Source organism: Schistocerca gregaria, chromosome 2, assembly GCF_023897955.1.
Source record: "Schistocerca gregaria isolate iqSchGreg1 chromosome 2, iqSchGreg1.2, whole genome shotgun sequence".
Classification (NCBI taxonomy): Eukaryota; Metazoa; Arthropoda; class Insecta; order Orthoptera; family Acrididae; genus Schistocerca; species Schistocerca gregaria.
In genome coordinates this window covers 636,779,563-636,793,775 of record NC_064921.1, presented here as the reverse complement: position 1 = coordinate 636,793,775, position 14,213 = coordinate 636,779,563, and the positions used below count along the sequence as shown (strand labels likewise).

The 14,213-nt window shown below is 39.5% G+C and overlaps 1 protein-coding gene across 1 annotated transcript in view; it reads left to right on the top strand.

Moving 5' to 3' along the window:
• Positions 1-14,213, top strand: part of LOC126334669 (esterase FE4-like) — a 212,270-nt gene that overhangs the window by 109,523 nt on the left and 88,534 nt on the right. Inside the window, exons 4-5 of the mRNA XM_049997135.1 lie at positions 7,674-7,859; positions 12,839-13,038. Of these exons, the coding sequence (XP_049853092.1) occupies positions 7,674-7,859; positions 12,839-13,038 (386 nt within the window). The remainder of the gene's footprint in view (positions 1-7,673; positions 7,860-12,838; positions 13,039-14,213) is intronic.

The following is a 14,213-nucleotide window of genomic DNA, read 5'->3' as shown; positions in this document are numbered from 1 at the left end:
GTATGAATGAAACCACATGTTTGTTACTCCTCTTACTCCTAGTGCATTTAGTTTGTTTAGCAAAATTGTGTGGTCTACCGTGTCAAATGCTTTGGTCAAATCAAGGAAGATCCCTGTTATGTGGTCTCCTTTGTCTAGTGCTTCGAGGATAACATTTGAGAAGTGAGCTACAGCTGAATTTGTGCTTTTGCCAGCCCGGAAACCAAATTGCTCTTTACTCAGAAGATTGAACTTTGTTAAGTACCCCATGAGCCTGTTTTTCATTATGGTCTCTATGACTTTTGAAAAGGATGACAGTAATGAGATTGGTCTGTAGTTTTCTATGATTTCTGGGTCACCTTTCTTATATATAGGTAGGATTTTTGCATGCTTTAGTATTTCTGGGAAGCAACCCATGGAGAAGGATTCATTGATGATGTGCACTAATGGGTCTTTGATATTGTCTATGCAGTCCTTCAGTAAGCACACAGGTATTTCATCTATGCCTGCTGAATTTTTACATTTTAGGTTACTCACAACATTGGATACTTCTTCTGCTGTGGTTGGTCGTAGCATCATTGTGTGTGCTATTTTGTTCAGCGTTTGTGATTGCTTTGATTTGTTGAACTTCTGTTGCAGTCTGGTAGCTATGTTACTGAAATATTGATTGGCAAAGTTTGCTAGTTTTTTGGGATCATTTATTTTGGTATCATTGTGCTGAAACTGTATGTTTACTGGCTTTAATTTTTTCCTATTAGTTTCTTGTTTGGTGATTTTCCATGCTGCTTTGATTTTATTACTGGCTTTTTCTATAAATTTGTCATTTTGGTACCTTTTAGCCACTAACAATACTTTTCTATAGATCTTTCTGTATCTATGATAATAGTTACGAAATGCTGAATCATTATGGTAGTTTTTCATTGAGCTGAGGTGCATGAGCGTTTCAGCAGATTTCCTTATCCCATTGGTTACCCAGCTGTTGTTGTTGCATGATTTAGTGATTCTTAGAACTTTAGGGAACACTTCTTCAAACCTGAATTTAAATACTGACAGAAACTTTGAAAACTTCCCATTTATAGTAGGTTCTCTGTACACTTCCTCCCATGTTTCACGGTTAAGTAGTGCAGCAAATAGAGCTCCTTTTGACTTAGAGAAAACCCTACTGTACTTGTGTATTTTAGTGTTATTATCTAATTCTATACCCAATTTTAATAACTGACTGGAATGGTCTGTGATGCCAAGGTCATCTATGACAACGTCACATCTATCTTTCTCTATGTCTGTTAGCATATGGTCAATACTTGAAGCTGAATATCTGGTTATCCTAGTGGCAGTGTTAATTAATGGTGATACACCATAAGCATACATAATGTTCAGAAAATTATTGTACAACATATCTGGGTTCATCATGTTAATGTTTAGATCTCCACAAATGATAATTTTGCCTTTGGGGCTGGAGACCATATCTAATGCTTGGGTTAACTTTGTAGTGAATGTGTCCATATCACCACTGGGAGCACGATAAATACATAGTACTGTTAGTCTTTGGAATACATCTAGGTTTTTTATATCTAAAGCAGATATTTCTATGTGTTTATCTTCACTTAATGCCATGATGTCATTCCTAATTTTATACATAATCCCCTCTTTCACGTATATGCATGATCCACCACATTTCATAGTGTTTCTACTGTAATGACAGGCTAGAATGTATGAATGTAGTGCTACATTTGATAATTCTGAACCGTTACACCAATGTTCTGTTAAGCAAACAAGTGAGCTGTCAATAGACTGCAGTTCCACTTCTAATTGTTGCACTTTGTTTCTTATGCATTGCATATTTTGGTGGAAGACTGAGAAGCACTGAGCACTGCTTACCTTGTAGTCTTTACGTTTCTCTTGCCTTGGTCTAAAAAATCCTTTTGGTGATGGGGTGTTATGGTTATCCTACTGATTGATGGATTGGCCACTGTTTCTTCCGTTGGATCCTCACATTTTCTCGCTGTTTTTCTTGAAGATGATTCTGGCGCTGCCTCTTCTTGTTCAAGTGATGATCCTGGCTGCACTGATGCTGTGGCTGCGACTGACTTACTAGTTATGCAGCTGTTAAAGTGTTTTCGTATTTCCTTGATAGAAACTGGCTGTATTGCAATTGTATTTCTTACAGCGTGGTCGTCTTTTTGTATTAGTTTTGTCAGCATTTTGCTAATGCACGACTTCCCAGCGCTGTTATAGTGTTGACCTTGTTTCGCGAACAGTTCTCTTGAATTGGGAAGCTCAAAGAATGTTACGTTTTGATAATACTTGCATATTTTACGAAATTGTCTATTTATTTTTGTAAGCTCCAAATTTACGATTGAGTTGTCCTGCAGGTCGTTTCTATGAGGCATGCTTGTGACTACGATATTCGGCACTTTGAGGTTCAGTAGTGTTGTTTTTAGACATTGTGTGGCAAATTTACCCTCGTTTCGGTATACATCGTTGCTTCCACCCATGATTATGACCGTGTCATTCTTAGATAACTCATTCAGTGAATTACTGTTTTTCGTTATCTCGGTCAAAGGCGCGCTTGGCTTAGTTATTCCTGCGGCCGTAAATGATGAACTGTATTCATTCATTTTCTCGGCGAGTCTCTTGGCGTGACTATCTCCAAGCACAAGAACTCGTTTTTTGTAGTTCCTTGTTTTATTAGTTGTAGAAATTTTCCTGACTGTGCACTTTATTGGACGTTTAGTCACTGATTCTGGTTCATCCCTATTTGCTGTTTTATTACAGTCTTCGTCTAGAACCAAGTATTTATTTGATAGCGGTATCACCGAAGCTGTACTTACTGTTTATTTACATGCTTTAGTCGGCACACGCCACGTTTTTTGCGTGGAAAGATCTTCTACGACATCTTGTGCTAGGCTTGCGGTTTTATTACAGTCTTCGTCTATAACCAAGTATTTATTTGATAGCGGTATCACCGAAGCTGTACTTACTGTTTGTTTACATGCTTTAGTCGGCATCGGCACTCGCCACTTTTTTTGCGTAGAAAGATCTTTTACGGCATCTTGTGCTAGGCGATGATTTTGCTCCAATCCTTGGTATTTTATTTCCAGTTCTTGATATTTCTTCTGGAGTTCTTGGTATTTCGTTGTTATAGTCACTAAATCGTCTGATAGAACCCTTATTATTGTTTCTTTTGATTTTAGTGTGTACAGTGTTTCGTTTTTCGTGGCACTCGTAAGGCACTGACGGCATGTCCAATCATGATCGTCTTTTATATACTTCAGATTCACTTTTACGCATTTATCGTGGTACCACGACTTGCACTCGATACACAGGATACCACGCTTAACCTTTTTTACACAAATTTTTGCACATATCACTATCACTTTTTATGGAAATTGAGACATCATTACACGAGGAGGGTTTACCCGGCGCCATCTTGGAATTTGGCAACTCCCAAATGGTCGCAGTTTTAGCAATTTGATACCTGAGTAATGTGTTCCGTTTTCAAGCATTTGCAGACAGGATGTGTGCTTCATATGTCATTCTTCCTCTGTGTGTTGTGGGTGTTTACACTAGTATCTGTAATCCAATCTATATTATCTTTTGTGATGTATGTTATTGCTTTATATATTTGCAAAGATGTAAAAGTTAAGATACCTGTATTTTTGAAGAAGTTTCTGTATGTCTCATAAGACTTTTTACTTACAATGATGCTGATTGCTTCTTTTGTTTCTTGAGTGTTTGAGTTTCCCACACTGTCACTTCATACTGCAGGTATGGTTCAAAGAGGCTATAGTATAGTGTGCAGAGAATCTGCTTGTCTGCATATTGTGATAGCTGCTTCATTACGAAAATGATGGAACTGAGTTTTTTGTAGACAGAATTTATACGTTTTTCATATTTTGACTCATTATCCACAGCAATAGCTAAGAACTAGTAGCAATTCTTCCAGCCTCATTTAATCCACCTCTAAACTATGTACATATCCTTCTCTTTGATCTGAAAACTACATACGCCATCTTTTTTAGATTTATAGGCAGCCCATTTTCCAAGAGCAATCAAATTGTTATGTATGCACAAATGTTTGCTCTTCTCTCAAACTGTTCCACATTTTGGTCGCTGTTCAGTGTTATCATGTCATCTGCATACAATATTTTCTTCTCTTTCTTTTCAACACTTATATCATCAACAAACAGATTACTGTAATTAGTAACAGGTTGCAGTGACAGGTTGCAGAGAGAGAAAATTGCATAAGTATTCTGAACTTCTATTAAATTTTTGCATTGTTCAAGAGACTAACCAGAAACCTCGGTAGTTACTAATGAAAATAATGGAATTCTGGAAATAATGTCAAGGGAGGTGAAAAATGTTGTTTGTGGAGGAAGACAGTTCCCCAGTACTGGAACACTGGTGTAATGACTCAGTTCAATATGAATGGAGATGGAAAAGACAGAAAAATCCATGTCAACTCTAAACTAATTTTGTTCACTTCACAGTTTTCAAATGGTTCTTATGGAGAAAATAGAGAAACGAGTGTTAATTACCACTTTGTCCGGAACTCAAAGATTTTGAGAACGCTTTGACCTCATTTCACCAAAGTCTGTACTAATGGCCTTTGGGGAAAAGATACTGAATAAATCTGTGTTAGTATACTGGTACAGAAGAATATGTCATAACAGCTTCAGTGTAAATCGAACTTCATAAGGATAGTGAGAAATTCAAAATTGACAAAGGACTCAGGCAAAGAGGACTGTCATTGCCAAAACAGTTTTTGCGGCTGTAGAGGAAATTTTCAGATCTATAAACAGAGAGAAAGATGAAAGAACATTGTTTAATTAAACTTGAACTACCACTTTTTTTCATGACATTGTACTGTGTGCTTCCAATACAGATAAATTCCAACTTTTGTAGGATCTCAATAGATCCACTCTGTGAGTAAGGCATGTATGAAAATCGGTTGTGCTAACGTTAAAACAATGTTTATTTGGAAAAAAACCTTGTCCAAAGTAATAAGGAAGTCAAAGAATCTGTTGATGTGTTTTTGAACTTTGAGCAACTGACAGAAAAGACTGGTAAAACTGCAAAATTAATAAACATCCTTGTTTAGTTCATATTTGTGCCCCATTCTATCAACCGTGACATTCATTAACCTTACTTTTTCCCAGTAAGAAAAAATTTCTGTTTCCTGTGTTGCATTGAACAATAAATTTGCAAGCATGAACTTTTCTTTTTCCACTGAACACATCTATTGCATATCAGCCAGATGATGATAACAACCAGAAAAGGTGGACACTTTTAATTATTCAGTAGATTCTAAAGCTAAAAATTACATAAAATTTCATTAAAACTGGCAATGTACAAATGATTGCTAAAAGATGAGAAGACAGATTTTTTTAAAAAAATCCTGGCTAATGTGCAGTACATACAGATTACAGAACAGCAATGCATCCACAGATATAAGCCATTTGCCAGAGTAATAAAAAATAAGCTACCTTTTGAAAATTTAAGACAAAGAACATATACTGCCGACAGTAAATAGATTTTTATATACTCTCTTGAGCACTCACCCCTCACTCCAGTATGCAAAATACAAACAAACGTATGTATACTATTATTCTCTCTTCCAATCATATACAGCAATGCTTAGTGGAAACACAAAAAAGTGTACATTTTCGGAAGTCATAATGGTTTTTCATGTAGTCTTGTAGATTCTGTCTCATATAGTTAAGCATTATTGTTTCAGCCATCTATAGAGAAAAACAGACCTTTCTTTACACTGCACCAAATTTTAGTACTAAAACATATTCCCTTCTTTACTGTTTACAAGTGAAATTTTTTAATTAAATATCACAAAGTTATTAGATGTTCAATGGAATACACACATTTGACAGACGAATGCACAGGCTACAATTATTGATTTTTCATCAGAAATATTAACAATCTACACACATGAAAAAATGTTTTGCATCACCCCCGTTCCCACAACTCTTGGAGATAGATAGTGACTGTGGATATTGTATCAAAGACACAGTGCATTTGGCTGTTCAGAGAAGTCACTAAGCCTGCCCAAAGATGTAAACAAACATGCATGAGCAGTGCCTATTAGACAGAGGCGGTCTGACAGCCGATCAGTTCCCGTGATTCCACCAGGAAGGAGGTATACCGCTTGTTTTGTCTGTAGTTCAACCATGCCTAGACGCCAATCCCGTGGTTTGATTGTGTCCGCATTGTTACATTGTGCCAGGAAGGGCTCTCAACAAGGGAAGGGTCCAAGCAACACAGAGTGAACCGAAGCAATGTTGTTCAGACATGGAGGAGATACAGAGAGACAGGAACTGTCGATAACATGTCTCACTCAGGCCCCTCAAAGGCTACTACTGCAGTGGATGACAACTACATACAGATTATGGCTCGGAGGAACCCTGTCAGTAATGCTACCCTGTTGAATATTGCATTTTGTGCAGCCACAGGACGTCATGTTACTATTCAAACTGTGCGCAATAGGCTGCATGATGCACAACTTCACTCCTGACGTCCATGGCGAGGTCCATCTTTGGGACCATGACATCATGCAGTGTGGTACAGATGGAGCCAACAACATGCCGAATGGACTGCTCAAGACTGGCATCATCAATTTCGCTTCACCGATGAGTGTTGCATATGCCTTCAACAAGACAATCATTGGAGACATGTTTGGAGGCCACATGGTCAGTCTGAACGCCATAGAAACGCAGTCAAGCGAGTTCAGCAAGGTGGAGGTTCCCTGCTGTTTTGGGGTGGCAGTATGTGGGGCTGACATACACCAATGGTGGTCATGGAAGGCACCATAACAGCTGTACAATATGTGAATGCCATCCTCTGACCGATAGTGCAACCATATCGGCAGCATATTGGTGAGGCATGTGTCTTCATGGATGACAATTTGCGCCCCCATCATGCACATCTTGTGGATGACTTCCTTCAGGATAACGACTTTGCTTGATTAGAGTGGCCAATATGTTCTCCAGACATGGACCCTATTGAACATGCCTGGGATAGATTGAAAAGGACTGTTTATGGATGACATGACCCACCAACCACTCTGAGGTATCTACACTGAATCACCATTTAGGAGTGGGACAATCTGCATTAACAGTGCCTTGATGAACTTGTGGGTAGTATGTCATGATGAAAACAGCTATGAATCAGTGCAAGAGGACATGCTACTGGGTATTAGAGGTACTGGTGTGTACAGCAATGTGCACTAACACCTCTGAAGGTCTCACTGTATGGTGGTACAACATGCAATGTGTGGTTTTCATGAGCAATAAAAAGGGCAGAAATGATGTTTATGTTGATGTCTAGTCCAATTTTCTGTACAGCTTTCAGAACTTTTGGAACTGAGGTGGTACAAAACTTTTTTTTGTGTGTGTATATTTCATATTGAAAGTAAAAGGAAACTCTCAATGAAGACAATACTGCTTTACCAAATATGTCCAAATAAGGCAAAAATGTTTATAACTAGTAGTGTTCACCTATCGCTAATAGTGTTGTTCTACTTATTACCTAATCTTATGTATTATTGTGCAAGAACACAAAAGTATAATTGTTATGGTGCATTACAATGTTCACAATACATTTAGCATATTTTAACATAGTAAGATAAAATTCTTTATATTTTATCAGTAAGCAGACATTGATATCTCTCTTCCATTCTATAGGTTTTCTAAGCACAGGTGATTCAGTTTTACCTGGAAATATGGGCCTCAAGGACCAAGTGATGGCTCTGCAGTGGGTCAAGAGAAATATTGCATCATTTGGTGGAGACCCAAACAACGTTACAATTTTCGGAGAAAGTGCAGGTGGTGCGTCTGTGCACTATCTCATGCTGTCACCAATGGCTAAAGGTAGGTTTCATTGCCTTATCAAATTCTCATATACTTCAGGTAATAAGCAGCTAGCATGATAGGAATGAAAATAACTAACATAGGTTCAAATAGCCTACTGCCCATTTGTGTAATAGATGATACGGCATTTTGTAATGTTTTACTACATATAAACAGTTAAACTACAGTAACTACATATAAACAGTTGAACATAGTCTCAGAATTTGATGCTATATAATATGTCACTATTGTTTACAGCAGGAAAATTCAATACTGCCTAGGAAAAAAAGCAGAATAAATATAGTGTTTATTTAAAAGACACTAACAATATATTATGTGGGAATACTAGCTACAATCTGGAGATCTACAGAATTGTCTTTGTGTTGCTTTGAAGTGTGGAAATAGGTCAGTCAACATTTCATTGAGTAATCTTGACATGGTTCAAAATATTGTACAGTAATTTTGTCAACCTGTTTAAAGTCAGAGTGTGTATTGACATTACAAAGATATTGGCACATAGTCAGTTGTGTACTCAGTATTAGTGGCTGCATTGATCTGTGTAATATAGTCCTCCTTTGACACTGATGGTTTAACATACACCAAATACTGTGCATTACCCTACTGAAAAGAGTTGAAAGAGCAATGATTGTTTGATCATTATGTGTTTGATTCACAACTGGTACTGAGGTTCTACAAACGTATGGGATGATAATGTGTACAATCACATGGGAAATATGCTTCCTGAAGAAGCAACCGTTGGTTGCGAAAGCTAGAAATTTTGTGTGTGTGTTTGTGTGTTATTTTATTGTGCCTGTATATAGGCAAACATTCCACGTGGGAAAAATATATCTAAAAACAAAGTTGATGTGACTTACCAAACAAAAGCACTGGCAGGTCGATAGATACACAAACATACACACAAAATTCAAGCTTTCGCAACCAACGGTTGCTTCATCAGGAAAGAGGGAAGGAAAGGCAAAGACGAAAGGATGTGGGTTTTAAGGGAGAGGGTAAGGAGTCATTCCAATCCCAGAAGTGGAAAGACTTACCTTAGGGGGGAAAAAAGGACAGGTATACACTCGTACACACACACACACACACACACACACACACACACACACACACACACACACACATATCCATCCACACATACACAGACACAAATGTCTGCTTGTGTCAATGTTCAATGAACACACCCGTTAACTCCTATCCTTAATAAAAGTCCTCAATCTTTCCTCTCCCACATCCACACCGGCTGTTCAGAGCATCGTCCTACAGGCCAACCACAAATTACAACGGCATGCCACCCTCCACCTCAAAAAACTATCCAATCTCCTGGTTTCCCACCTCCAGAAAGGCAACCCAATCACCCTTCACAACCTTTCCAGCAAACCTCAACCTCCTCTCATTGCACACAAACCCAGTCTCTCCCATCTACTCAATCTCCCTCTTCCTGCTCCACTCCCTCCAAAACCTCAAAATTCCAATCAACACAATCTGGAACCACATCACCCTAATTCAGTAGTTAACCTTTCCTCCAAACCTCTCTCCCAATCCAAAACCTCTGTCATTTCCAAAGGCCTCACCTTCAGCCCCACTCCCAGGTTCAAACAAACAGCCCTAGTCAAAGATTTACTGTCCTACACTCGTACTCTCTGCTGGAAATATCACTTTGCCACAGAGAAAAATTATCCTAATCCTACTCCTAATGATCCAACTCCCCAAGACACTAACCAAATTGAACCCTGCCTGGAACAGTTCCGTCCTCCGTCACAGCGGGACCCACCTCCTCTTCCTCAAAATCACCCTCTCCAAACCTTCCAGGAATTTCTGACTTCCAGTCTTGCCTCTCAGTCCTTCTTAAGAAACCTTAATCCTACTCCCAACATCACCACTGCTGAAGCCCAAGCTATCCGTGATCTGAAGGCTGACCGATTCATCATCATTCTTCCGGCGGACAAGGGTTTCACTACTGTGGTACTTGATCGTCGGGAGTATGTGGCTGAGGGACGCCGTCAGCTTTCAGACAACACCACATACAAAGTTTGCCAAGGTAATCCCATTCCTGATGTCCAGGCGGAGCTTCAAGGGATCCTCAGAACCTTAGGCCCCCTACAAAACCTTTCACCTGACTCCATAAACCTTCTGACCCCACCAACACCCCACACCACTACCTTCTACCTTCTTCCTAAAATTCACAAACCCAATCATCCTGGCCGCCCCATTGTAGCTGGTTACCAAGCTCCCACCGAACGTATCTCTGCCTACATAGTTCAACACCTTCAACCCATTACATGCAATCTCCCATCCTTCATCAAAGACACCAACCACTTTCTCGAACACCTGGAATCCCTACCCAATCTGTTACCCCCAGAAACCATCCTTGTAACCATTGATGCCACTTCCTTATACACAAATATTCCACACATCCAGGGCCTCGCTGTGATGGAGCACTTCCTTTCACGCCGATCACCTGCCACCCTACCTAAAACCTCTTTCCTCATTACCTTAGCCAGCTTCATCCTGACCCACAACTCCTTCACTTTTGAAGGCCAGACATACCAACAATTAAAGGAAACAGCCATGGGTACTAGGATGGCCCCCTCGTACACCAACATATTCATGGGTCGCTTAGAGGAAGCCTTCTTGGTTACCCAGGCCTGCCAACCCAAAGTTTGGTACAGATTTATTGATGACATCCTCATGATCTGGACTCACAGTGAAGAAGAACTCCAGAATTTCCTCTCCAATCTCAACTCCTTTGGTTCCATCAGATTCACCTGGTCCTACTCCAAATATCATGCCACTTTCCTTGATGTTGATCTCCATCTGTCCAATGGCCAGCTTCACTCGTCCGTCCACATCAAACCCACCAATAAGCAACAGTACCTCCATTATGACAGCTGCCACCCACTCCACATCAAACGGTCCCTTCCCTACAGCCTAGGTCTTCATGGCAAACGAATCTGCTCCAGTCAGGAATCCCTGAAGCATTACATCAACAACCTGAAAACAGCTTTCGCATCTTGCAACTACCCTCCCGACCTGGTACAGAAGCAAATAACCAGAGCAACTTCTTCATCCCCTCAAACCCAGAACCTCCCACAGAAGAACCACAAAAGTGCCCCACTTGTGACAGGATACTTTCCAGGACTGGATCAGACTCTGAATGTGGCTCTCCAGCAGGGATACGACTTCCTCAAATCCTGCGCTGAAATGAGATCCATCCTTCATGAAATCCTCCCCACTCCACCAAGAGTGTCTTTCTGCCGTCCATCTAATCTTCGTAGCCTCTTAGTTCATCCCTATGAAATCCCCAAACCACCTTCCCTACCCTCTGGCTCCTACCCTTGTAACTGTCCCCGGTGTAAAATCTGTCCCATGCACCCTCCCACCACCACCTACTCCAGTCCTGTAACCCAGAAAGTGTACACGATCAAAGGCAGAGCCACGTGTGAAAGCACCCACGTGATTTACCAACTGACCTGCCTACACTTTGAAGCTTTCTATGTGGAAATGACCAGCAACAAACTGTCAATTCACATGAATGGACACAGGCAGACAGTGTTTGTTGGTAATGAGGCTCACCCTGTGGCTAAACATGCCTTGGTGCACGGCCAGCACATCTTGGCACAGTGTTACACCGCCCGGGTTATCTGGATACTTCCCACTAACACCATCCTGTCAGAACTCGGGAGATGGGAACTTGCCCTTCAGTATATCCTCTCTTCTCGTTATCCGCCAGGCCTCAACCTCTGCTAATTTCAAGTTCCCGCCACTCGTACCTCAACTGTCTTTCAACAACTTCTTTGCCTGTGTACTTCCGCCTCGACTGCCATATCTGCCCAAACTCTTTGCTTTTACAAATGTCTGCTTGTGTCTGTGTATGTGCAGATGGATATGTGTGTGTGTGCGAGTGTATACCTATCCTTTTTTTCCCCTAAGGTAAGTCTTTCCACTCCCCGGATTGGAATGACTCCTTACCCTCTCCCTTAAAACCCACATCCTTTCATCTTTCCCTCTCCTTCCCTCTTTCCTGACGAAGCAACCGCTGGTTGTGAAAGCTCGAATTTTGTGTGTATGTTTGTGTTTGTTTGTGTGTCTATCGACCTGCCAGTGCTTTTGTTTGGTAAGTCACAACATCTTTGTTTTTGTGACTTACCAAACGAAAGTGCTGGCAGGATAAAAAAAAAAACAAAGCTGATGTTACTCACCAAACGAAAGCGCTGGCAGGTTGATAGAGACACAAACAAACACAAATATACACACAAAATTCAAGCTTTTGCAAACAACAGTTGCTTCATCAGGAAAGAGGGAAGGAGAGGGAAAGACCAAAGGATGTGGGTTTTAAGGGAGAGGGTATGGTGTTGGAAAGACTTACCCTAGGGGGAAAAAAGGACAGGTATACACTCGCACACACACACATATCCATCCGCACATACACTGTCACAAGCAGACATTTGTAAACGCAAAGAGTTTGGGCAGAGATATCAGTCAAAGCGAAGTAGAGAGGCAAAGATGTAGTTGAAAGACAGGTGAGGTATGAGCAGCGGCAACTTGAAATTAGCGGAGGTTGAGGCCTGGCGGAAACGAGAAGAGAGGATATACCGAAGGGCAAGTTCCCATCTCCAGAGTTCTGACAGGTTGGCGTTAGTGGGAAGATATATATAAAACAAAGATGATGTAACTTACCAAACGAAAATGTTGTTATGTTGATAGACACACAAACACACAAAATTCAAGCTTGTGCTCAATGATATCACATGGCTGACACAGAGAGTTCTACAAATAATTTGTATCATTCATAGAGGAAAAGAATTATGTACTTACTACGGTTACATAGATACCTTTCACTATTTGACACATTCAAATTTAACTGGGTAAAGTGAATCTGTGAATAAAAGTTTTTTTTTTTTATTAGTAACTCATGACCTGACCTGTTCTACACCATAGTGCATGAGACAGGTACTAACACTAATAATATCCTCACCTGGTTACAGGTCTTTTCCATAAGGCGATTATTCAGAGTGGTGCAGCATTTTGTCCTTGGGCATTCACAAATGAGCCACGCAAGAATGCATTAAAATTGGCAGCGTCTTTGGGATGTAATTCAACAGACAGCAATGATATACTCTCATTTCTTTCAAAAGTACCACAAAAAAAGATCCATGAGAACAGTATGAAGCTATTCAGCAAGGAGGTAAGATGTACTTTCTTCTTTTTGTCTTTGTATTCATTTTTATTTGGTCCTGTAAATCTTACATGTACAGCATAGCACATCAGATGTCAGACGTGTCGATCTAAATTTATCTTTATGTATACATGGTGTTTTCTAAGTATTAATGAATACATTTTTTTCATTTGTGACTTTCATTAGAAAATTACAATTGAAAATATGAGCAAATTATACAGTATTAATGATTACATTCTTTACATGTTACAAGTAGGTAGTCATTTTTAAGCAATATTTTTGTAAATAATTAAGTATGTCGCTTATATACGTAACATTAATTTTCTTAGGCTCTCAAAGATTTTTGAGGGACTCTTCTAGACTATAGAAGCAATGCATTAAGACACATTCTTTTAATATTGCTTTAAATTTTTTAGATCATTTTTCACTTTACTTTCTTTTGGTAACTTATTGTAAATATTTTTCCATAGTGTAATGTTCCTCTCTGGCACAAACTGGTTTTTATTGTACTGCCTTAGATCACTTCTTCACTTTGCAATTTTCTTCTAAAATAACAATGTAACCATCATGTTGGCACCAATAACATTTGTCTCATAAATTCAGAGACCACTCCACGCTCTATTTTTTGCCTGGATGAAATACATAAGGTCAGTAATATTGCATGTAATGTGAATGCATAGCTTGTACATTGGTTTATCATTTCCATAACTTATTGTCTTGCTCTATATTCATGGTGCCCCTGCCCATTATATTCATTACTCGTGGCTTTTTGCCGATACCCGTAAGAGTTCAGGCACTGTTTGTGCATCTGCACAGGAGAAGATGGTCAAATGGCCGATGAGCCTTTTACATATATATGTCCAAAAGAACAGATACCTTCTTCATATATATAAAGTTCATGTGTTTGTAGTACTGGATAATGTATGTGGCTGAAATGAAGACTCATCAAGCAGAACTCAAGATGATGTTATAAAAGGCAAGAACCATCACAAGCAAATGTTTTAGAATTAAATTAGCCTGTCAGTAATTATATGCCAGCTTGATTGTTAACTACTATTTCTGTATTAAGTTGACATCTCTAGTACCATAGCCAAACAGTAAAAGGAACCAAGATAACAAGTACAAATATCTAGCATAATAATCTGATGATTATTATTAATTCTGTGAAAGTAAGTGAGAAATGT